The sequence below is a fragment of the Crocodylus siamensis genome, chromosome 1 (assembly GCF_052110815.1).
Source record: "Crocodylus siamensis isolate JL-2025a chromosome 1, ASM5211081v1, whole genome shotgun sequence".
In the NCBI taxonomy this organism is placed as follows: Eukaryota; Metazoa; Chordata; order Crocodylia; family Crocodylidae; genus Crocodylus; species Crocodylus siamensis.
The window spans coordinates 367,186,265-367,210,419 of NC_143395.1; the positions used below are offsets into that span (position 1 = coordinate 367,186,265).

Genomic DNA, 24,155 nt, shown 5'->3' on the forward strand with positions numbered 1-24,155 from the left:
TTCTCACTCCCAAGCCACAGCTCCCCCAGCTCTGCTGCTGCCCCTCACTCCTGACCCACAGTACCCCACATCCTGCCAGGGTGTGCGGGGACCCTCCTTCCCCGGGCTCCAACCCCCCTGCAGCCCTCCACACCTTTGCAAAGAACCCCTCCCACATACACGATTCAAAACCACCATCTGATTTACGTTCCAATATCTTGATTTTTTAAGAGTTTGTCTCGTGATTTTTGGGGCTGGGGGTTTGACAGTGGGGTTGGCAACACTGGTATTGCAGTACCTTCAGAAGCACACAGCAATGTCAAAGGCAGAGCCTGCGGTTTCCCTGGGAGATGGCTGGGGGGTCTTGTGTTGTGCTGGGCCCTTGGCAGGCAGGCAGACACAGTAGCCTGCTGCTGCTGGCTGCCAGAAGCCTTGAAGGGGAGGGGTGGTTTCAGGAGGAAAAGCAGTTCCTGTGCCTGTGCCTAAATGGAGCATAGTTAGGAGGGTGAGCCTGAGGGGACCGTGAGGCTGACGGTGATCTTTGTGACTGACTGTGAACAGCTTCGTTTCAGATGCCAGAAATTTTATGAAACAAATCAAAGCAAACAGGAGCTGAAGGTTTTAGGGGTCAAATGCAAGCCAGAATGGCAAAGCTGGAAGGGCTGGGAAGAGACCAAGGCCACCACAAAACCAAGGTGAAGCTGGTAGAGCAGGGCAGTGTTCAAATGGGCCCATCTGGCTGCACTGGGATGGTCTCAGCTCCTTTCACACCCATCCCATAGAGCTTCACAGCTGCTTTGTTTGAAACAAGCTGGGCCAGGGGAGACAGACAGTCTTTGCTTGCCCTCCTGCTGCCAATGGCCATGTAAGCAGGGGTCAGGGCCCCTAAATTTAGTGACATATCCTGCCCCTCCCTAGCTTCTGGTAGCCCACCAGTAGCCTGGCAGGCAGGATCCCTGACACAGTGAAAGGACTGTCAGATCCTGCTACCAGCTTCTTTATTCTGCTCTTACCAGATGCTTACACTTGGCCCGTCCCTGATCGCTATGACGTGGGCTTCTGTTCAGTTCTGAGCTCAGGTCTCCTCCTACTTGGGTTTTGCCTTAACGTTCCCCTTCTTCCCTGGCCTGGAACAGGGACCGCCTTGGACTTCCTTTTCCCTTTCATTGTGGTGCGCTTCATTTCTCCCCTCTCAACCTTGAACATTTCCCCCTCTCCACTCCTATCTTCCCCAACTCTAGGAGGCTTCTTAATGGAGCTGGGTTGGGAAGCTCCTCCCTCCTTGCTTGCCTCCTCTCCCTTCCTCCTCATCCTGCTCCTCCTCCTCTCCCATCATGCTCACTGCTTTTGCTAGTTCAATCAGGTTGTGAGATGTAATCGGACTCCAACTCCCAAACGTCTCTTCTTCCGCGCTTGCCCTTTACTTCCTGGTTTCTCTCCTCTTGGGCTTCCCTTCTGCTCCATTTTGTGCTTCCTTCTTCTCCGTCTCTCTTCCTCATATTCCTGTTTCTCTTCCATCTGATCTCTGCTTCTGCTTTTTCTTCTTCTTTCGCCAGCTTCTGTCTTGTCCTCTCCTCTGCCTTCTGCTGCTGTTTCTATGCTGCCTTGGTCCTGCGCCTCCTCACAGTATTAGCAGCCAACTTAAGGCAGTCCTGGTCAATAAGCCCTAGCTTTTTGCTCGGGTTACACTGCCACCAGTATTCAAAGTCCTTTGTAAGCTGCCCTCTTCCTGTGCACACCTCACACTTGAGCAGAATACAGAGCTGCTGGGTGCCCCTGCTCTCCTGGATTCCCGAGGTTTTAACCAGCGGGATAGGGGGCACCCCTCCATTTGCACAAGGGTCTGTGTTTGCTGCTCTACTTCGCCTACCGTCACCAATCCCTCTCGCAGCTTCTGTCTGCAAACCAGGCTGCAAGCCTGATCTCACTTGAACTTAGCCAAAAGGCTGAGAAAGCTGCAGGAGTTGACAGGGACAGTAAAAGTGGGAAGTCCTCAGGCCCGGGCAGGTTGCCCAAAATATTCTGTGTCATGTTTTGGGGTGCAGTGGGACTGAACATTGTGGAAGTGTGTAAAGAAGGGCTGGAAAGGAGTTAGTCTTGAAACAGGGATGGACAAGGGGAAGCTACTGGGGAGAGGAGGCAGTGGAGCTGAGCAGCAGCAGGCCAGCCTGGCAGGAACGGGGCAAACAGGTCTGCTACAACACAGCCCTCACTCGCCCTCCTATTGGCAGTGGCCATGTCCAGCAGTCAGGGGCTTCGAATTCTCCCTTGTCCTGCCTTTCTCATACCTGCACTGCAGAATGTTTTAATTACTTACACCAGGCAAGTGCAGACCTCATGCTTAGAGAAGGACTAAGGGTTGCAGGCATGCATCCATCTAGCGGCTGCCCTTTTGAATACTGCCCCTTTGAAAGGGCTCCAAATACACCTGTGTCCACTGAGCCAGCTGTTGCTGCCAGGGGGAGAAGAGCTGGAGGGATCTCCTGCTGGCCAGGAGAGGGTTAACAGGAGACGCCATCTTCACAATGAGGCTTTTTGGAAATCCTCAGTCCTCATCTCACAGCCAGCGAAGAGGCAGGGAATCATTGAAGGACATAGGAATCATGCACTTTTGGGCTGCAAGAAAGGGGTGGTGCCTTGAACCTGTTCAAGAGATGTTGGGGGAGAGGTTTTCTACATGTTTCTGGGGGCACATACTCCTACTGGCAGCCATGCAATCAAAAGGGCTGTCTTTTCTTTCAGCCCTTCCACACATTTCCTGAGCATAGATTTTCATTACAGAAATGGAGGCCTGCTAGGCAACTGCAAGAGGGATTTTCTTTTTCCTGAATTCAGTAAATTTGACAGTGAATGGAAATGGTGAAATTTACCTGGCAGGGGAAACACCAGGTATCTGGGTCCATGAAGGCAGTTTGCCTTGAGCCCTCCCCAGGATGACTGATTTTCTGGCATTGTTTAGTACCTGCCAAGGTGTTGGGGCTTAAAGTCCATTTTATGGAAATGGGAGCTTGCTCCTGCAGCCATATGGTTGAGGGCAGGCAAAACTTGGAGGCATTCAAACGCCAAGCCTCTGGGCTCGGGCCTGCATGTAGGATGCCTGCCAAAAGACTTTGGAAATATCTGAAGCCACTGGTGGGGGGTGGAGGATTGTAGGGCCACTTATGGTTCTGGACTGACTCACGGATTTGGCTGATTTGGTTTGGAACACAAAAAATTTCTTTAAAAAAAAAGAATGGAAATGGTGAAACAGTTTGTTTCACAAACATTAACACTTTCAGCAATTTACTGAAAATGGTAGTGGAATTTCTGATAGACTGGACAGTGAAGAGGTTTGTGGAATCAGGATTAAGATACAGCTTGACTAGTATGTTTACTTCTAAAAGATTTCGGATGGATAGAAATATTTTTCCTCTTGGATGGGGCCTGAAAGAAAAAGCTGCACAGTAGTTTATTTGTAAAGTACATTGTTTTTCTTGTGCGATGTTGTAATCATTTGAGATTTATATACTTGTTATTTGAGTCTGTTTAAAATACAAGCTTTAAATGAATCACACAATAAAGATTCACAATGCAAAATGAACAAAAAGCATCCAATAGTTGACTCCATCTCTGCTTAAGGAAAAAATCCTGGCTACAAATACTTTATACAAATCTCAGGATTAATGGGGTCAGTGAAGTGGGGTCATCTTCATTTAATCTTCTTTCTGAGATTTGATTTTTCTGGATGCATTTTCTTAAGTGCTAACCAATATTGGCACAGTCAGAGTCCTGGTATCACAACCCAGATGCCATTTAAAAATACCCCAAAATAAAGCCAATTAAGTTAGGACTGACAACAAGCCAGTCTGAACAGAATGTTATCCACCCACCATATATTTCACAAACACACAGCAGAGTACCTGTAAAGAAAAAAAAATTAGTTTCACAAAAACAGTGCTGTATGTGTGATCACATGAAGAACAGACAGTAGCCTAGTGATTAGGGCACTCACTTGGGATATAGGGGACCCAGGTTTAAGTCTCTACTGCAAATCAGGCAGAACTAGAACCTGAATCAGGTACTGCTGTATGTATTTGAGAGTACACACATGTATACACACACAATTTATGACACCAGTGTCTATTGACACTGGGTGCAATGAGGCGAGCCAGGAAAAGAGACTGCCCATGTTCCAAAGTACAGAAAAACTAATACATCTGTTCTTGGTAACCATTGATTCTCTCATGGCGTACATGCAAGAGGTCTATGCAAACATCATACCATGGCCTTCAGCTCGTACATCTAGGCAAGAGTATGGAGGAGTGGAGGCTACTCTGGGCCCACCTTTGCCCCACTTTAGACTATCGAGACAAAGTGCAGACCAAATCCAGACATTCAGTGCCTACATTCAGTAGCTTCTGCTGACTGCCTAATGCCTCAGCAAGCATTTCTGTCTGGGTGATGTCCCCTAGCCTTTCTCTAACCAAGGAGTACCAGGGGGCTGGGGTTTTGAGGATCTAAAGGAGGGCGGGATTGCAGTACACTGACCACCAGACTCTTTCCTTCTTCAGTTCCTTCTGTAGCAAAACCCCCAGTTTTGTTTTGTCTTTTATTTGAAAATGCATGCCCTCCCCTTCCCCAACTGTTTCTGACTTTTCCTCTCCCTCTCTATTCCGTATAGATAATTATAAGTAAGCTAAGCTGTAGGATAAGCTTTAACATTTTATTTTAGGTAGTCAGTTTTATTTTTCTCTCCCCTCTTTGCAAATAAGTGCCCTGCTATTTTGATATAAATATCCACTGTTTTATAAGTGATAATTATTATGTTTTGTGTTCATTTTTTACTGCTTTTATATTGTGCGATTACTGTTTTAGGCCTACATTTGTAAGTTAGCATAAGTCATGTCAAGTTTCCATCTTGTAATGTCAAGTCTCCATCTTGTGTCCCCTGATGCTGTAACCTATGACTCAGACCTACCCCTCCTGTGTAACTTGGTTCCTGAATGAATGGGGATGAATGAGTGATGCTTAAAAGCGGTTCGTTTCTCTGGAGGCCACTAAAATCACAGACAGACACTCATTAGATGGCACAAAAGGTGTATTTGCAAATAGGGTCAGAGCAAAGTCAAAAACTCAGATTACTCTGAACCCACCAAGGAATTTTGCAGGCTGTATTTATCTTTTTCCTCCTGGGCACGTGTGCAGAAACAGGAACTCTTACAGCTCACTTCCGTTTCATACAAGCATACATGTGGTTACATCACTACATACATCGCATGTATATTATAATTAACTACTTAAGTATGCAGGGTGGAGAGGTAAATATGCATCAGCTAATTAAGCATGCTCAGAGAGTACTATAGGTCACCAAGAGTTTAAACCCTCCCCCCCCCTTTCAAGGACATAGTCAGTTGAATTCCAGCTTCTGTAATCTGCATGAGAAAGGCTAGGGAGAAGCTGGGGGAGAGTCTGCGATTTAGTATAAGAAAAGCTGTGGCAAGGCTGGGCAAGGAAAAAAGTCCTTGGCAGTGTTTCTTTCTTATCAGGTGCAAGATGCAAGCTGTGCATTTCTAACAATACTCCATTTCTAACAATATTCCATTTCTAACATGAGTGTGCTTGTCAGACAATGGCAGTAGGTCTAAAAATAGCTCCTTCTGAATGACTGAACCATCAACACTAATACCTGGACCAACGACCCAGCTCTTGGAACCACCCTCAGCATTCAAGAAACAAAACACAAGGCAACCCACCATTGTGCCAAGGCTGCATATGCTCAGTAAGAATACCTGGGACCCTCTGGAACAGGACTGAGCTTACCTGGACAGGCCCTCCCCATAGGAGGTCATAGGTGTGTGAGCGCATGTGTGTGTGTACCAATAACTTCATGGGGTTGTGTAGTGTGTTGTCTGTTTAATAAACCTATTATTTTAAAACCCTGAGTTAGGTTTTTGTCTGTTTCCTGACTGTTTCCTCCTCGCCACCACTTATCCGCCCCCTGCCCCCAGTCTCTCAGCTGTCTGCCTCAGTTTCCAGTCCCAAGCTCTCAGGTGTCTGTCTCTCTCTCTTTCCCATCTGTCTCCTCCTTGCCACCGGGCTTTTTCCCTTGCACCAGTGACCTTGAGCAACCCTGGGGCCACTTGACCTTAAGTAACCCCAAGCCTCAGTTCCTCAGCCCAGCTTCTCTCTAGTCTACCAGTTCTAAAACCAGTTCTGGCAACTTTCACTCCCTACACTTTAACTCTCTCTCTCATCTTAACCTTCCTCCAAGTATCCCAGGTACCCCAAGCACACACATACACACACCGTACCATCCAGGTTAGGAACTCACCTGTGTGTATGTGTAGGTGGGTGGTATGTGTGTGAACTGGTGAACTGTGTGTCATCGTGTACGTGATATATGAATTAGTGATCCTTGTATGTGTACGGAGTGTGTGGGTATTGACTACTGATTGTTGTCCAGTTTTTGGCATGTAGTGTATATGTGCTTGAATTGGTGATCAGTATGCATGTGCCTAGGCTAGTTTGGATGTGTATGTGCCTGAGTTGGTAGTGTGTGTGTGTGTGTGTGTGCACGCGCGCACCTAATTGATTTGTGTGTTTGTATATGTGCAATTGTGTCACACCCTCCTGTCTAACAGTGCAATATTGAGATCCTGAGAGTTGGCCTGACCCCACAGGGCAACACTTGAGCCCTTCATCTGCCATGCCTTGGATATTGTTTGAAAAGAAAAATATTGGGAGGTTGTCCAAGGCCCAGGGGAAACCACTTGTCAAGTCTCTCTCGCTCTCCTGGTGTTTCCTGATACCAGGTGCCTTAAGGACTGCAGTCATGGCCTCCTACCTCCCCTACAGCCATGCCCACGCCTCTCAGGTGTTACCAGTTATCATTTCAGGCCTTCTCAAGTCTCCATGCCCTTGTCAGGGCTTTAACCTTCTGGACTTTGGTTCCCTTTCCTCTGGCTGAGCTCTCAGCCTACGTCCACCACACTGGACTGCAACTTCTGGGCTCCAGCCCCTCCTGTTATTCTCTCTGGGTCAGGCACATTAGCTCCACTGTGTCCCGTGTCCCTGCCATCCTGGTAGGGCTCCCTTATGTGCCTCCCTGGCACTCTGTGACCTCCATCCACGCCTGACAGTAACAGCTCTGGTCCACCAGTGGCAAACCATAGCATAAAAGGAGGCTAGCTGCCTGCAGCGATTCCTAGGGCAGCCACTCTCACAGAACTTGAGCCCCTGACCCCTCTTCCATCTCAGAGGTGTGCCATTATCTAACCCGGGCTGCTGCCATATCCAGGTCAGACCTCTCACAAGTGTTTGTTCATAGGGCTAAGGAACCCTCAGTCCTCCCTGCAGCTGCCTGAGTTTAAGGTCTGCAGCCCTTATCTTGGCTGCCTGTTTGTTTTGGCCATTTCCCCCTTTCCATTAACAGGAGCCTCTGGCTCCAGGTTACAGGTGCCCTGTACTTGCCTTACTCTGGAGATTGCAACACTGTGGTATTTTATAGGAGCTACCCTGCTAGCAGCCCCACCATGGTGCCACCGAGCCCTCCAATCAGATGTAGCTTACTGTCATTCCCAAGACCTAATAAATCTATAGAAGCTCACAAAAGAGAAGGAATGGTCTTTTGAAAAGCCAAAGACCTGAGTTTTCTCTCCAAAAGCAGGTAAATCTATTTTCCTTGTTCTTCAAGCTAAGAAGTAACTATCAGGAGACAGACAGGTAGAACAGCAGCTATCACCTGAAATACCACTAAGACAGGGGTGGGCAAAATATGGCCATTCTATCTGGCCTGCGGGGCCCCTAAAAAATTTAAAAAATTAATAGTCATCTGCCCTTGGTTCTTGACAGAAATGACAGGAAGCAAGGGCAGTAGGACCCAGGGGAAGCCCGGTGGGCTCTCACAACAGCAGGGCCCGCCTGGGCCCGCCCCCAGCCGGGGCTTCTGGCCTGGGAGCACGTGGCTGCTCCGTGCCAGAACCGCAGGTAAGGAAGAAGGGGGAGGGAAGGACCCCGGGCAGGGAAGGAGTCCAGGGAAAAGTGGCCTGGGGAAAAGCTGACCTTGGGTGGGAGAACGCAGCCCCTCGCCCGCCCCGTGGCCAGCACCCCGCGCTGCAGCCCATGCGGGGCTGTCCGGAGCAGGCACAGGCAGCCCCAGGCGGGCTGTGAGCAGGTGCAGCATGGGGTGCCGGGCACGGGGCAGAGAGGGGCTGCTTTTCCACACCCCTCCCCCCCCCCGCGCTCAGTACCACCTTGTAACCTGGCCCCAGTGCTAGCCTGGGTCCCGCGTCAGCTCACCCGTCAGGGCTGCACGTGGCGATAATAGCTGCAGCCCCCCCACTTGCCACACCAGGCAGTGTTTGCCACTGTCGCCTCTGGGCTGCCTGGTGCACAAGCTCAGGTGAGCAGCAGCAGCCAACATGGCCCAGCATGCCAAGCGGGGGGGCGAGCCCAGAGCCAGCTTGGAGCCCAGGCTGGCAGCGGGGCCAGGTAACAAGCTGGGGCTGAGTGCGGGGGAAAGCAGCGCCCTGCACTGTAGCCGCTTGTAGCCTTCGTGGGGCTGCCTGTGCCTGCTCCAGACACCCCTGTGTGGGCTGCGAGCACCTGCAGCAGGGAGCGCCAGCCATGGGGTGGGCAAGGGGCTGCTTTTCCCCATGCTTAGCGCCAGCTTCTTCCCTGCCAGCGATCAGGGGGTCGGGGCTGTGCATTGCCCCCCACCTGTACCCCGGTGCTGGGGGCCACTGGGAGTGAGTGGGTGGGGAGGCAGTGGGAGCACGGGGCCAGTGCCGGCGGGGCCCAGAGCAGGGTGGCAGGAGCGTGGGGTCCCAGCTAGCAAGGGCTCTATGGAGCCGGGCCAGCTCCCCCCTCTCCCTGCTGGTGCAGCCCAGCCCAGCTCCACAGACCCCTGCCAGCCTGTGTCCCGCTTTGGGCCCCACTGGTGCTGGCCTTGGGACATTAGTCCCAAGACATTGGGACTTTGGTCCCAAGGTGGTGACCAGGGGACATGGCACCTGTCAAGGGGCAGGGCTACCCACACGGCCCTCAACAGCTTGCCAAAACTAGGTAAGCGGCCCTCCACTCAAAATAATTGCCCGTCCCTGCATTAAGAGTACCATTCCTGCAAGGGGCCTCCCCACTGATGTGGTATTACAGCTCTCTGTAATGTATTCAGGAATGAGGATTCATTAGTTAGTCTGCAGTAACCCCAGATTAAGAGAAGGGGATTTAAGGAAAGGCTGTAGTCTTTATCCATACAGGTGCTACTGCATTGGAGCAGAAGCTTTTCTGATAAAAACTGAGCTAAAAAGACACTAACTTACCATTAAACATATCTTTCAAACAGTAGTTGGAAAACATTATGAACTACATATCTTACACAGCAAAATAAAGCTGCCCAGTCAAATGCCACTACATATATAACATTCTCCAGCGATCTAGATTTTGCAGCTTGAAAACAATCCAACAGCCAGAGTACCACTTTGGATCTTATTTTCCCTACAATAGACCATCTTTTCCTGGCCTAGATACTGATACAAGAATTTATAGTAGTTCCATAATAAAATTTATATTCTGTACCAAATGTCTGTTTCTAATCACTACCTGTAATACTTATCTTTGATAATGAGGATCAGTGCTAAAAGTCCATTCACAAACACAGTATTTCCAGACACAGTAGTTGGATCAGAATGAAGCCACCATGCACCTGCTCTTCCATAGTCCTTCCCTAAACAATTAAACATAGTCTGTAATTATTTTCACTTCCAGCATAACCAATTCAAGGAGCTAGTTTCCCACCCTTGAAAAGCTGACAGTTCTGCTCCTCTATATAATGCTGCATTAAGGGAAGATTTATGGCTAAAATTTGCAGATGCATCTCCATAACTTTCAGAAGAAAGGAGCTGCTGATAATTTTGCTTTGTAGAAGAAAGATGCTCTCACTAGTATGTCAGAAATAACAGGACTTCTGTTTTTGTTTTTTGTTTTTGCTGAAGCCAACCCAGCATATAGCTTTTATGTTTCTTTACAGGGAGTATTTTCCCTAGCCAGTTTGTGCTAGTTTCTGTAGTGCGAATGCATTTACTTTACTTCATCCATTTGCTTTATAGTGCATTTGTTAGCAAAGTGGTCTAGTGACTGCCAAAGTAGCATTACAGTGGGGTATGAGTCATGTCGTAAGCTGTGATGGTCCAGAAATTATGCAAGAGGCAGGGATTTCTTAGGTTTATATCTTTTATTGGACTAACTATGTAGTTGAAGTAAAGTTAGACAAGCTTTCCAATGTAAGATGTTCTTTCTCAAGTCTCTGGCAGAAGCCAGGCACACCAAGTTACGTACAGCTTAGGGGAGGTGCTAAGAAAAATTCTCTCGCGTAGCAAACACAATTAGCCAAAGAAAAACAGCTAAGTCCTGGGAGATCAAGGCCTATTACAAGGAGGAATGGGGAGGAGGGGCATTAGTCTCACCTTTGTTGTGTGGAAAGTATTCAGGAGTTGGATAAATTATAATGGGCCATACCTCCAATATCAGTGTTTAGTCCTTGGTTCTTAGTTTCCAACCATCTTATGAATCTTTTGTTCCCAAGTTTGCCTTTTAAAGGTGTTAGATAGATTTCTCTTGAGCATTAGGATAGCGAGGTCAGAGACAGGTTGTTTTGCGATAAATCTGCTCCTAACGTTCAGCATAGACTCCATTCTTTATATCTTTTCTGTCGGTTCATTCTCTTGCATGGGCGCTGTTTAGTTCTGCCCACATAGGTGCTATGATGGGATGTGGTGCATTGAATAAGATATATCACTTTTCGGGAAAGGAACTATAGATTCTGGTTTCTTTATGGGGGGCGTTGATAGTAGTGGCAGTAGAGATGTGTTGACAGAGTAAGCACGTCTTGCCAAGGCAAGGCTCTGTTCTACTTGATATCTGTTGGAGAGTTTGCTTCTGATTATAAGTGGAGTGGCTGTTTGAAAGCCAGGAGTGGAGGGGTGAGGAATATTTCTCTGAAGGTCTAATATTTGTCCGGTATCGACTATAGTTGCTTGGTGATTCTTCTGATTGGTTCCAGGGAGGTACAGTCACAGGTGGTTTTCTTTTTGTATTGCAACAGGTTACTGCAGGGTCACTATGCAAAAGAATGAACTCTCAGAAAAAATTAAAAGGTTGGAGGTGTACACTCATCATTAGGAGCACATTTCTCCAAGGGAAGGCTGTGTTCCATTTGATGTCAGTCGGACAATGGAGAGTTTCTTCTGGTGATGAGCTGGGAGGGTTGGGGACCTGAGGAAGAATGCTTTAGGCTGGAAAGCTTGTCTGACTTTATCCCAACTACATAGTTGGTCCAATAAGATATTACCCCAAGAAATCCTTGCCTCTTGCAAGGTAACATTACAAAGACATGACCAGGTTTGAGATTGTTTTTGAAGTACAGTAAAAAACTCCTACATTGAAGTGCTATGAAAAATAGATCATTGTTGCCTTCTCTGGATCACATCACATATATGATACAAAATCATGCAGTTTCCATGCAGCCAGAACTCCCACTGAAATCAGTGCATTTTTGGTGCATAAAGATGGCAGAATCAGGCTCTTTGTCAAAAAAAGCTGAGAACCCCAAGCCCTACTATCACCATACTTTCACTTCAGTGGGATTTCCATGACTATTAATGAAGAGTGTGTCTGCAATGTTGTCTTAATTTTATGTTCAGAGAGGCATTTTTGTCCAAACCTTGTGTCCTCACACAACACTGAAAAATACAAGTGCTTTGAACCTGTGCTTGCTTACATAGCTGGGGTTATGGAGTCAAGCCCCAAATGTGCATTAGCTCAACTGGAACTAACTTACTTTGCAATGAACACATGCAAGAGATACTCAGATACACATGATTTCGCCTAAGGGATGGACAAATCCTCCCACAGTTTTCTTGGAAAGAAACTTCATATGTTTCAGTGGAAAGAACCACAGGATTTCACACATACATGGATGAGTATAGGAAGAATAAAGACATGATGTGAGTAGGGCTCTGCTATAGAAACACCTAAGGCCAGATTCTGTTCCATCTGTTAGGCTCATAAGTGGACTTACGTGCCTGTGTGCAGTTTCACTGCACCTTACTCCAATCCTTGGGAAACAGTTAATGAAAAGGGTAGATAGGTTCTCCTTGTAAGGAGCACATAAGAGACCTTGGGCAACCTTGCGTAGAGACACAAGACCAGATTCCTTGTTTTTTGTTGATTAAACAGGATATCATTAACTAAAGTGTTTGACCACAATAACACAAAGTACCTGAAAACCATTACCGTAATAAATACCACTCATTGTCAAGACTCAACCCCTAACTGAGGACCTCTGAAAGGCCATCCTAGTTAAAGAGTTGTTAACTGTTACCATAAATTCTTCACTTAATTGGGGCAGTCTTCATGATCAACCCCTTTCTTTAACATACACCCAATTGAACTGTAGATAGATGTATGTAATTACTGATAGCATATGTATGATTTTAAACGGGGAGAGGATGGAAGTGGGGAATAACAGACCTGAGTGTTTGAGGGAACTGAGCAGCTAGCAAGAACTCAAGTCTTTGGGGTCCAGCCTATACCCATCCTACCATGCATGAGAATATTTTTGTATTTCCATTGCCTAATCTGAATGCTAGTTAAATTTTTAATTTTCTAATCAAGTGATTCCCTTGAGAAGAGATGGACATGCTCTCTCTTTCTTCCAGGCCCCATCTATCTAAGTAAGCTCCCTTTGTCCCAATTTGGAGATAGAGGGCTTCCCTTCATCTAGGTGCCCCAGTGAGGCCAGGGTATCCCCAGAAAAAGATCATTTTATTGGAAGCAGAAGTCAGGGCTTGAGACTTTGTATTTCTGTGAGAAAAACCTTTTGGGGTTGTAGAACTCTCAAGAGGGCTATATAGCAATATGTATCCTCATGAAGAGGACCTCGCTAGGAAGGGGATGCCTTCCAGGATGAGGAACTTGAATAAAGAGAGGAAAAAAATTAATGCTGTTAAAGGCAAACTGTCTATAAAGGATGCAAAAAGGTGGAAAGTTGTTTTGGTCCAAGGATTATGGTGTGCTGGTAAAGAGTGCTCCAAATTGATCACAGACTTACAGATTACAGATAAGTGAGTGCAGAGAGAAACTAGCCCAAATACAGAATAAAGCAATTGAATTACAGCTGGCTGTGACTATAACAGAAGCTTCCCTAATTAATCCTGCATTGCAGGCTACTGCCTTAACAAATACAAAAGATTGGCAATCCATGCAAAATTGCAGAAGAAGTTTAAAATTTAAAAACTGAACTTGATGAAACTAATACTTCCATTTGGGTTGTGCTACAAAAATAACAGGAAAATACTTTGACCACCAATCATTAGGGGCATGAGGTGAAAAATTTGCCTTAAAAGACCAACTGTAACCCAAATAGGGAGTAGTGGCAGCAGTCAAACCAAACCCCCTCTCAGTAGCATATGGAGACAAAAAGAATGAGACTTCAATCCTAATCAGCCCTGGCTAAGACAGGATTCAGAGAATGAACCTGATCTTTACACCAGTCCACCTGATGGAATGGCTCCAGTTAGATCAAGAAACATGACTAAAAGGGAATAATTATCCTCAGGTTTGTTTGGTGTCTAGGACACCTTCACAATTCAGGAAGAGGCTACAACAGGAAGAGTCTTTTGAAGAGGCTTCTTCATCTTGGGAACAACTTTTTAAACGCTTGAAAAAGTACTGAGAGGGTTGTGACAATTGGCCATACTGGAAAAAATATGTTTAGAGTTGGCAAAACAGAAGCATATCCAATCAGGAAAACCCTGGGAAAAACAACAATCGAGAATATGCAGAACACAGACAGGAACAAGTATCAAAAGGAAAAAAAAACAAGTTACAACAATCCAAACCTACCCGTCTCTACCTAAGACAGCAATGACAGGGCCATTCCTCCAGTAACTCAGGGGAATTCAAATTTAACAAAGATCTCTAGGGGCACCCCAACATAACCTTCAGTGTTGAAGGAAGTCACTACCCGTGCTTGTGGCCACTGGGGATCCACTTGTGTTCTATATGTAGCAACTAATTGTGAAGGTATCGTAGACTAATTGTGAAGGTATCCTAGAAACCAAAAAAACCTGGGGATTGGCAGGAAGGAATCAGGACCCAGTGGTACATCCGAAAAGGTCCCTTGCACAAGACTAAGCCCCACTAAAGTAAAATGAAAAAAAAATTGAAGTTAAATCCGATGGGTAGATGCCCTCAGAAACTAAGGGGCAATAGTTGATATTCCTAGAAAAATATTCCAGCTTGAAAATGAAGAAAGGTGAATTGGATTACAGAGATCTTAACTGGGTCTCCCCAATAAAAGACATAACTCCTCCTGTAAAAGAAGGCAATTGGCAGGAATTAACACACATCAGTTTCCTGACCTCTGGGTTGAACACAAACAAGATGGTGGAACAGTCAATGTAGAAATCCCCACCAAAAGTCAACTTCTTCAAAAAACAATACAAATTGTCACCAGAGGCAGAATCAGGAATCAGAGGTCAAAGTGCATCTGGAAAAACAAAGAATTATTAAGAAAACAGTTAGCAAAACTAACTCCTCTATTTGTACAGTAAAGAAAAGCAGATTGGAAATCCTGGAGATTTGTGATGGATTTCAGCGTTCTTAATAGACACACACGTTGTTAGCTCCTGTGGTAGCCTCATACCAGTATTTGCTTTAAAGGATTATCAGGGAGAAATATTTTTTTTTATACTTTTGATGTTGGAAATGGCTATTGGTCACTCCCAGTCCAGGAGTAAGACCAGTGGAAGTTAGCATTTACTTGCCAAGGAATTCAGTATACTTGGACTAAAATGCCACAAAGCTGGAATAACAGTCCAGCTAGGTTTCACACAGGTTGTGACTGATAGCTTACAAGATTTATTAGATACTGGGAATGTATGTGCTTACGTAGATTACATTTGTGTAGCAACTGAAACAGATAAGATCACTTTAAAATAGTGTAGCAGTTGTTTAAAACATTGCAAGAAGCAGGTGTGAAATTAAGCGGTAAAAAGGTACAAATTGCTCAGTCTGAAGAACAATATTTGGGAATTACTTTGAGAAAAGAAAGAACTCAGATTGGGCTCAATCCATTTTAGAAATCTTTTTGATCAAGAAGGAAAACCAAATACAGGTGTTGCTCTAATCAATTCTGTATCTGGAGATGTCCATAGAAAAACAACCTTTGCTATACTTGTTACAGGATCTTTTTCTAGTTGGGCTTACGGCAGACCACGATCTGACGATGTTACGGGTGGTCAGGCTTAACTTTATTAATGAAGCGTTAAACAAAACAAACTTAATCAATGGTGTTATGTCCACCAGTGAGCACACACTCACTGACGTCTCAGGTGCCCTAGCGACGCGTGAGACTGGTGTTGTGTTCTGGTGAGGTGTTTCCGGGGTTGGTCGCCGGGATCAGGCGGGTCTGGTGTCCTCCCCTCCGGCTGGCCGGGCCGAAGGTCGCTCTGAGCTCGAACTGATCCGTGACTACGTTCTGTGGGGCTCACAAAGACCCCAAAGTTCGTAGTGCAATGTCTTTTATACCCTCAGTGATGCAGGGCCGTCTAATCGTGTGTGGCACTTCTTCATTGGCTCGGAGTAGTGACTGTCACATTAGTGACAGACGCTGGACTTTCCCTTGGGAAACCCCGTGTGGAAAATCCCAACCACATGTTTCTTCTGTAATTGCAACCTTAGAGTCTCTTATTTACTTAGCACCTGTTACATAAACACTATGCAAGCCTCTAGTTGGCATATGCGAACATGGCCACCTATTATAAAAGGTTATAACACATAACAAGTGCAAAATAATTACAACAATACTGATACTTGAAAATATGGCAATAATTGACTGGCCTTCACTATTACCAGATGTAAAAATCTTCAACCATGTTTCTACATTAAGAAGATGGTACAAGACTATGAATGGATTAAATGCATTGAATTCAATATGGTCAGTGTTTTTAAAACCAGACTTTGTCATTAAACACAAGAACCAAATATTAAAGAAATTGTAAATACTCTCAAAGCTGATGCCAAAGTTAGCTGGTTGGGAAAGCGTATTGGAATATGCCTCTGCTGCTACAAGTGTATTAAACTTAATTCAGGGATAAAGGTTGTAGCCATGTTGGTTTAAAAAAACAAGCAGTTAGTGTGGTAGAGGCATTATTTTTTATTAGGTCAACTAAACAGGTGCAAAAAAAATGTCTTTATTTGCAAGCTTTCAGGCTCACACACCTTTTCTCAGGTAAAAGAGAATGCAAAAATTGTAACATTTCTCTCAGGTAGAAGTAGAAATTCATATTGTACAAGAGAGCTGGAGAGTGGTGTAAATTCTCCTGTCTGGAACAGTTAACGCTACATCTATTGCTGTAAGTCTTGTGTTTCAAATTGTAGTTTTAGTTAGTATGACTATAGTCTGTGTTTTTACAACAAAAAAAAGCAAAAATCCATATAAACAGAACCTTCTTGGAGGCTTACACGAATAAGAGTGCTTTGAGACTGTAGGTCCCAAAGAAGGCAGAAAGTCAATGATTGGCAAGAACACTCTGGGCAAGGCAAGAACACCTTTAAGAAAACAGTACTTTGTTTCCTTTCCTGACTACGTAAACCAGGCCTTATTGCTGGAAGATAAGATATCCCATGATGGGTAACCAGGAAAGTAAAAATTACTTGGTTAGACAAGGTTCTTTATGTAAATGTGATATCTTATATTAGACCAACTAAATACAGGCGACCCTCACCATTTGCGGGGGATATGTTCTTGTATCCCCTGTGCATGGTGAAATCTGCGAATGAACTCAGTGCCCCTGGGGGCTGGGGGGGAGGGCATGGCTGCTCTGGTGATGGTGGGAGCATGGCGGCAGCGGGAACCTGGCAGCAGCAAGTGCGGAGCTCCCAAAGGGTTCCTTTGAGTGTATTTAAGAAGTAGGTTCGGCATTTGTGAATATTTGAAACCGCGAATGCCGAACCCACGAATAGCAAGGGTTTCCTGTAGTTGAAAAATTTGCTCCTTGCAAGCTTTTGGACACTAATTATTAGGCTATAAATGTTAACCTCCTATCTGATATCCCCTTCAATTCTTTTGAGTTATCAAGAGGCCGGTGAATATAGGAACACATTGGAGGCCTTGGCATAAGCACCTCCATCTATATCCTCCAGACAGTCTTCCAAGGCCAGATTCCATGTTTTTGCTGATATAAACAGGAAAGCACTAAATATTTTCAGTTACCGTAGAGAATAGCACTCATTGTCAAGACTCAAAATCTAACAGAGAACCTCTGAAAGGTTATCCTACTTAAACAGTTGTTAAGTGTTTATCATAAATTCTTCACTTAGTTGGGGGATGGGATTTTTTTTATGATCAGCTCCTTTCTTTAACATATTTCTAATTAAGCTGGAGATACATGCATGTCATGAATGACTGTAGCTTTGATTGTAAACCTGGGGAGGATGAAAGAGAGGAATAATAGCCCCTCTAATGGCTGGGGGAACTGAAAAGCTAACAAGAGCTCAGTGTTCCTGGGTTCCAGGCATAAGTATGTTTTTACATTTCTATTGTCTGATCTGAATGCTAGTTAAAATGATGCTTAGCTTTCCAATTAAGTGATTTTCGAATATCTCGGCTGCCCACTGCACAGGCCACACCCTAGAGGGGGAACCTCCCCTGCTGTGTGGCTCCTCCCCATGATACAACACAATCCACCCCACACCCCTCACTCCCAGGGGCAGAGCCAGGAAGTGAAAACAGGAGGGAGAGGAAGCCCAGAGAACCAAGCAGCAGCATGAGTGGTGGGAGGAGCATTACCCTGGCAAAAGCCTGCAGGTCAGGCATTAACCTGCAGGCCACGTGGTCCACAGCTGCCAGTTGGACAGCCCAGGTATCAGCCTTGCATGTGTCTGACTGAGGGTATATCACACCCTCAGTCAGAGGCTGTCAAGGTATTTCACAATCAGTTAATGAAGGAAAGAGGCAAGCTCTGAAAGGAAAACAGTGACAGCAAAAGGAGAGCTTGGAAACTGTTAACAATGAACATTTAATAGAAGAAAAAGACTAATGGCAGGGAGACAAAAAGAGAACTTGGGAAAGAAAAATAATGGCAGAAGTTATCAAGAGAAACCAAGGCCAAAAAAACAGGGAAATATAGAGCAGCCTGTAACATCCACTTGGAAAACACAGTTCTTTCCAGTTCTTCCCCTGTGGATTGAGAACCATTGTCTCACCTCATGGGATGAAAAGACATGGTTACTTTGAGTAAATTTCAGAAATGATCACTAGTCCACTGGCAATGGTTAGTACAGGGCGGGCAATTATTTTGGGTGGAGGGCTGTTTAATGAATTTTGGTGAGCTGTCGAGGGTTGCATGGGTAACCCCGGCCCTTGACAGGAGCCCCGCCACCTCGTCACCATCTTGGGACTGCAAGTCCTGCCCCCAAGGAAAGGGACTTTTGCCACTGGAAGTCCTTCTCCTTGCCCCACAGAAGTACTCCTCTTGGGAAGGGGGTTTCCCATCTTGGAGCCAAAACCCCCTCACATTATAAACTAAAAATCAAAGACTGATAATAACACATTTTGAGTTTATTTAAAAAATATATTTTTGTCCTGATTTGTGTGTTTTGTCTAGGCAGCCCAGGTGGCAGTGGCTTTTCCCAGCTGCTGCCATTGCTGGCCCCAGCCCCACAGTACCAGCGGGGACCTGTGCTGCACAGCCCCAACCTCACATGCCCTGCACCTGTTCTGGACTTGCCTGCCTACGCTCAGCAGTGGCAGCAGCAGCAGCACGGGACAGAAGCTGTTGCTCAGCATGGGGGAAAAGTGGCCTCTTCCTCTTGCCACTGCTGGCTGTTCCTGCTGCAGCCACCAGGAGCCCATGTCGGGCTGCCATATGTGCAGGTACCAGAAGAACAGGTTTCATCTCCTGCTGCAACTCCTCAGTATTTATCTGTGCTACTGTCACACCCAAGAGTCCCAATTCATAGACTAGGCCTTATGCATCCACCGTACTCAAAGTTTCAGTATTGTGCTGTCACGGAGTCACGTAGGTGCCCCGTGACTGTGAGGGTGATTGGCAGAGCTGCCAATCACCCAGGCAGCTCAAGTGCTGGTTACCAGGGCGACCAGGTGGGTCACATGGCCAGAAGGGGGCAGGGCCAGGCCTTTATAAACAGCTTAGGCCGGAGCCTGACTCACAGTTTCCTTCTGGCTGCCGCAGGAGCAGGAGCTCTGTGGCTGAGCTGAGTGGCCTGAGTTAGTGGTCGCAGCCTTACCACACTAACCGGCTGCGATGATGCGGGGAACAAGATCGCCCTGAAGGGAGGTAGGACTGAGAGCCCTGGCGGGGCTTGGAGTTATGGTTAGGCGTATGGAGCCTCTGTGTTTATGTTGCAGCCAGATGGCTTAAGGTTATGTTACAGTTTGCTACCGGAGGACCGGGTGAGGCTGTAGGGGAGCGAGGAGGCCTCACGGGGGCTCCCCAACAGCTTGGGGGTTCCCGGTGCCCAGTAGGGGCACAGTGCCAGCAGGGCACTACTGTCGGTGCCAGAGAGGCACCGTATTGTGCCAGGGAGGCGCGGTGTGTGGGGTTGCAGACCCCAGCCCATAAGGGCGGTGTTTGCCCAGTGGGGCAAACGGACCCAGAGAAGGGTCAAGGGGACAGGCACGGCGGCGAGCGCCTGTGCCCCTAGCGCGAGGCGCGCGGCGTCGGCCCTAGAGAGGGCAAGGCCCCAGAGCGGGGCAGGGGACAGAGCGCGAGGCGCGCGGCGTCGGCCCTAGAGAGGGCAAGGCCCCAGAGCGGGGCAGGGGACAGAGCGCGAGGCGCGCGGCGTCGGCCCTAGAGAGGGCAAGGCCCCAGAGCGGGGCAGAGACAGGCCCCAGAGGGCGCGGTAGAGGCCCCAGAGCGGGGCAGAATAACCCGTGGTAGCGAGCCAGCCCCAGGGCACCGAGACTAGGGCGGCGAGAGCAAGCCGGCCCCAGGGGGAGCCGGCGATTAGCTGGACGCCGGCGAGAACCCGGCCCAGGAGTGCGCCGGTATTAGGCGGCGCTAGCAAGCCGGACCCAGGGGGCGCCAGCGATTAGCTGGAGGCCAGTGAGACAGGCCCAGGGCGCAGGGAGCGGGCTGGAGATAGGAGCCCGACCCAACGGGCCAGGTGGGCGAGGGGCCCAGGGGCCCGAGAGAGAGAATGAGGGCACCCGAGGGGCGAGGGACTATACAAACATCCCCCAGAACAGCTGCGAGGCTTGAGGCGTGCTAAAGGGGAGGTTTGGAGGCACGCATAGCCCTTAAGGCGGGACGCATATAGATACCCCATTCTGGAATAAGGACAGGAACACCAATACCGTCCACTAGGGAAACAGGCAGCCTCCATACTATATATTAGTCATCAAAGTCGTGGCGGGCGAGATTCTGAGGGTGCTACGTTCACCCTAACGTGACGGTAGGGGGTGCTAGGGAGTTCACGGCCGCCCCTAGGCCCCGATCCCTAACATGTGCCATACTAAGAACAGAAGAAGGTGGCACTGCCCCAAAGAGCTAACAATCTAAGCAATGGAGTATGCCTAAAAGCAAGACCTTCAGTTTCCTCTTTGTGTTACGTGGTCATTTTTGTGGCATTTATTCACTTGGAAATACAGTGAAACCCACCAACGCATTCCAGTCTTCAGATAGGAACAGCATTGAGTAAGTAGCAACAGGGAACAGATTGAAGTTTTCCCAGATGACAGTTAGAATAACTGCATCTCACACACGCACTGGATTTGTAACATCCTTGAAAATGCAAGTTCTGTGCAGCAGCTGCACTTCTACTATCAAAGCTAATTAACAAAGGATAAACTATTTTAAAAATTATTTAAAGGCAAAGGACTCAAGTCTGAAAGAATTTTACACCACAGATTCTGCCAGTTACAAAAACTGTTGAAATAGATGGGTTCTACTTCGAGGTGTTAAGTCTCTTGTGTGCGTATTAATGGCCTATATTCCTGCCTTCCTAATAGATTTTAAGACTCATAAAGAAAAGGTCTAGCCTATTTTAAGCCAGTGACATTTTCAAATCAGTAATACAATTAGAAAACTGAAAGGATAATGTCTACTTCCAAAGTCTACTTTTTCCATTGCAACTCACTTTAGAAAGCAGTTCTAGCTATTTTGTATATATAAAAATAGTATTATATATGCTGTAATTGATACTTTTTAAAAACTATACTTGCTTTTTAAAAACTTATTAGGCATTCAAGTTCTAGTCATATTGAACAATGACCCATATAGCAAATACATGACACTAGTCAACAAACTGGGAATTACTATTACACATCATTTTTTCCAAGGGAAAACCAAACTGTGATTTGCAGACCATTGATAGTCTGTAATGCCGTGAGGAGTGGTCTATAGTTTGTCTCCGCTCTCATTTCAATTAAAAATGTGATGAAGGTGTTCTATGGTCCATGAGAATTGAACTCAGCTGTAATAACAAGCCTGTGGATACATGTAGTCACAGGTAGACTGATCTGGGCTTGATGACATGGTGATGGTTGGTCCTTTTGACTATTACAATTTAGTCCTATGCTGTGTGACCTCCTAGGCCATAGACCATTCATATCTGGACCCAGGTAATCCTTAGTTTAGTCAGCTGTTCTTCCTGACTCCTAAAGAGTTGGAGGTTAGGGAGCAGGACTAAGTCTTGACTCATCTGCTGATGTGGGAATAAGCCTGTCCTTTCAGCGCTGAGTTCTGCACCAATTCTGTGTGCCTGCTGTGGCTGCACGGATCTTGCTGATCTCACTGGCTCTGTGCCTGTACCATCAAAACACATTCAGATGCATTTCAACCCCATTTAAAAAACTGACCCGATGAGCACTGCACAGTGTTTATATTCCAGCAGTTTAATCCCCATCCAGTTCCCTGCTCTGTGCGTGTGTAAAACCACATATACAAGCCTTGCATAACGCACCTCTTGCTAAATGTATTTAGGCAACTAGGAGGTGGTTTTCAGCCTCTGGGCAGGAAGTAAAAAACATGTGGGATGGAGATAAGAAGAAGAAACCACTTACCAAAAGGGGAGGTCTCCAAGGTATTTTTACAACCCTTGCAGCGGCAGAACCTTGGCTGCCATAGCCCCTCATAGAGCTTCTGCCATGGGGCGAGGGCCCCTGTTGTACCTGGGGCAGGTTAGGGCATCACACGTTACGCTTGTATCAGGGTTGACTGTGTTGTATATGTAGTTTGCTATTAGGGTGGACAATAGATTTGTACAGGATGGTTTAGATGGGAGTGGTCCTGCTTCAGGCCGGGCAGGGGTTGGACTTGATGGCCTCCGGAGCTTCCTTCCAGCCCATCGCTATGGGTCTGTGCATTTGTTGAGGGGGATTGGGGCGGGGGTCACAGCCATCCATGGATCGAAACAGTTTGGGAACTGCTAATATTAGACGTTCTGGGCCTGGTCTTCTATTGGAGATTGGTGACTGCAAACAGCAGTGGTGTTTAGCACCAGAAGTCATAGGAAAGAGTCTGCTTCATGGTCCTGCCACTGCATCACGTCCGTTCAGACAGAAGGGACAGAAGTTGGTGACCGGAGCTCTCCACAGAGATGTCACCTGGGAGTGCTGCCAGGGTGTGCTCTCTGAGAGCCCTGCACTCAGCAGCAGAGACCACTGTGAAGCTCTTTAGGGTTGCTGGTTGTTTTTTTCACTTAGGGTTGGAGCTTCTCCATGTTTATCTCACCGCTGATGAAACAGTCCGAAAAGAAAAGGAGCTCGTTATGATCTTCAGGGTTTTTTACGGCCTTCGGGGAGGGGAGTGGGGAAGGTGAGGGGGCACCGTCCCCATCCAAACCATCCACTGCAGCCTGTTACAGCTCAAGCCAAGGGCTCGCGAAGGGCCCGAGCTGTGCGGCGCGGCGGGGAGCCCGGCGGTGGCCTTGCTGAGCCCGGGGAAGGGCTGATCTGCGGCACCAGGCACAGGGCGGGAGCGAGGCTGAGAAACCAGGCATCAAACAGCTCATGCCCGGAGACCGGTGGACAGTTCAGCTGGGCCCGGCGGGGTCAGCCCGGCGCGCAGTGCAGACGGCGCTGCCCGCTGCCTCGTGCCTGCGTGGCGGGGCATTTCGTCTAAGAGCTGAGGGCTAAGGCTTGGGCACGCCGATGGTTTCCAAGCCCAGCCCCCAGGCCTGCCGGCTTCCCCTCGCTGCCCCCGCCCCACCTGTCTGTTACTCGACCGTACTGTTACTGTACTCGACAGCCTGCCCCCTCCCAGCCCGGGCGAGGACAGGCCAAAAACGAATGAGCGCCCCCAAGGTTGGGGGTGGGGGGCGGCCTAGGGAGCAAGGCTCCGCCTAGCTGGGGAGCAGGGCTCTCCACCGATGAGGCTAGAGGAAAATCTCTGCACTCCCCTGCCTGGGCTATTTTTCTACTGAAATTTCTTCCTGTAGAAAGGAGCACCTGAAGCAGCCTGTAGCCACCAAAACTTCTGTATGTGGAGTGAATCATGACAATGTGAGGAGGAAAAGTTTTGTGTTTTGACAAAGACCCTGCAGTAAAGAGAAATATTCCCATTGATAACATACCCTTCTTACCCACTTAGCTTCTCTGCCCCAAGACTTTCTCCAAACTTAAGCTGGAACCATCTTAGCTGCAATTAATTTCTTTTGCAAGCTCTTTAACTAGCTCTGAATTTAAACAAGGAAAAGCAGAGTTCTCCAACAACTGTAACAAAATCACGGTGCATGTTGCCTGCTGTATGTCAGCAAGTGATCCAGAGGTTTGATACATTTACAACAGCAAGAAGCGATGAACTGGTGCCCCTAGACCCAGAAAAGATTAAGTATCTTCACAATTGGAAGCATTCAAATCAGTCATATGTCCAATCCATGAAAAGCACAGGAATTCACCAAAGAAGAATCAGATATTTAATTTTTAAAAAGGTGGATTTTTAAGCCTTTTCAACTTCTCTGGAGCCGCAAGGGACAGAGAACTATATAGTGTTTTAAAAATGAAGGCAAAGATCTTCTCACACAACTTATGCTGCATGAACCGAAGTGCCAGATATTGATACACTTGTGATGAGATAATTTAGGAATCATTAATTCCTCATCATTTTCCACATACAAACCATTGGAATAATATCAGGAAGTATTCATAGAATGCCATCCTAAAATGAAAAAAT

General features: G+C 47.0%; 2 protein-coding genes and 1 long non-coding RNA gene across 3 annotated transcripts in view; 1 reads left to right on the forward strand and 2 right to left on the reverse strand.

The window, feature by feature from the left end:
- The window catches only part of ARL11 (ARF like GTPase 11), a 5,369-nt gene extending 3,872 nt beyond the window's left edge, over nt 1-1,497 (reverse strand). Inside the window, 1 exon segment of the mRNA XM_090031373.1 lies at nt 1,397-1,497. Within this exon segment, the coding sequence (XP_089887499.1) occupies nt 1,397-1,497 (101 nt within the window).
- Nucleotides 1-24,155, forward strand: part of LOC149875020 (uncharacterized) — a 79,520-nt gene that overhangs the window by 50,810 nt on the left and 4,555 nt on the right. The window lies entirely within an intron of this gene.
- Nucleotides 3,668-23,096, reverse strand: EBPL (EBP like). Its single transcript, XM_090031377.1, is given in 5 exon segments — nt 3,668-3,801; nt 3,804-3,878; nt 4,240-4,319; nt 9,559-9,682; nt 23,006-23,096. Coding segments are annotated over 5 exon segments (504 nt in total).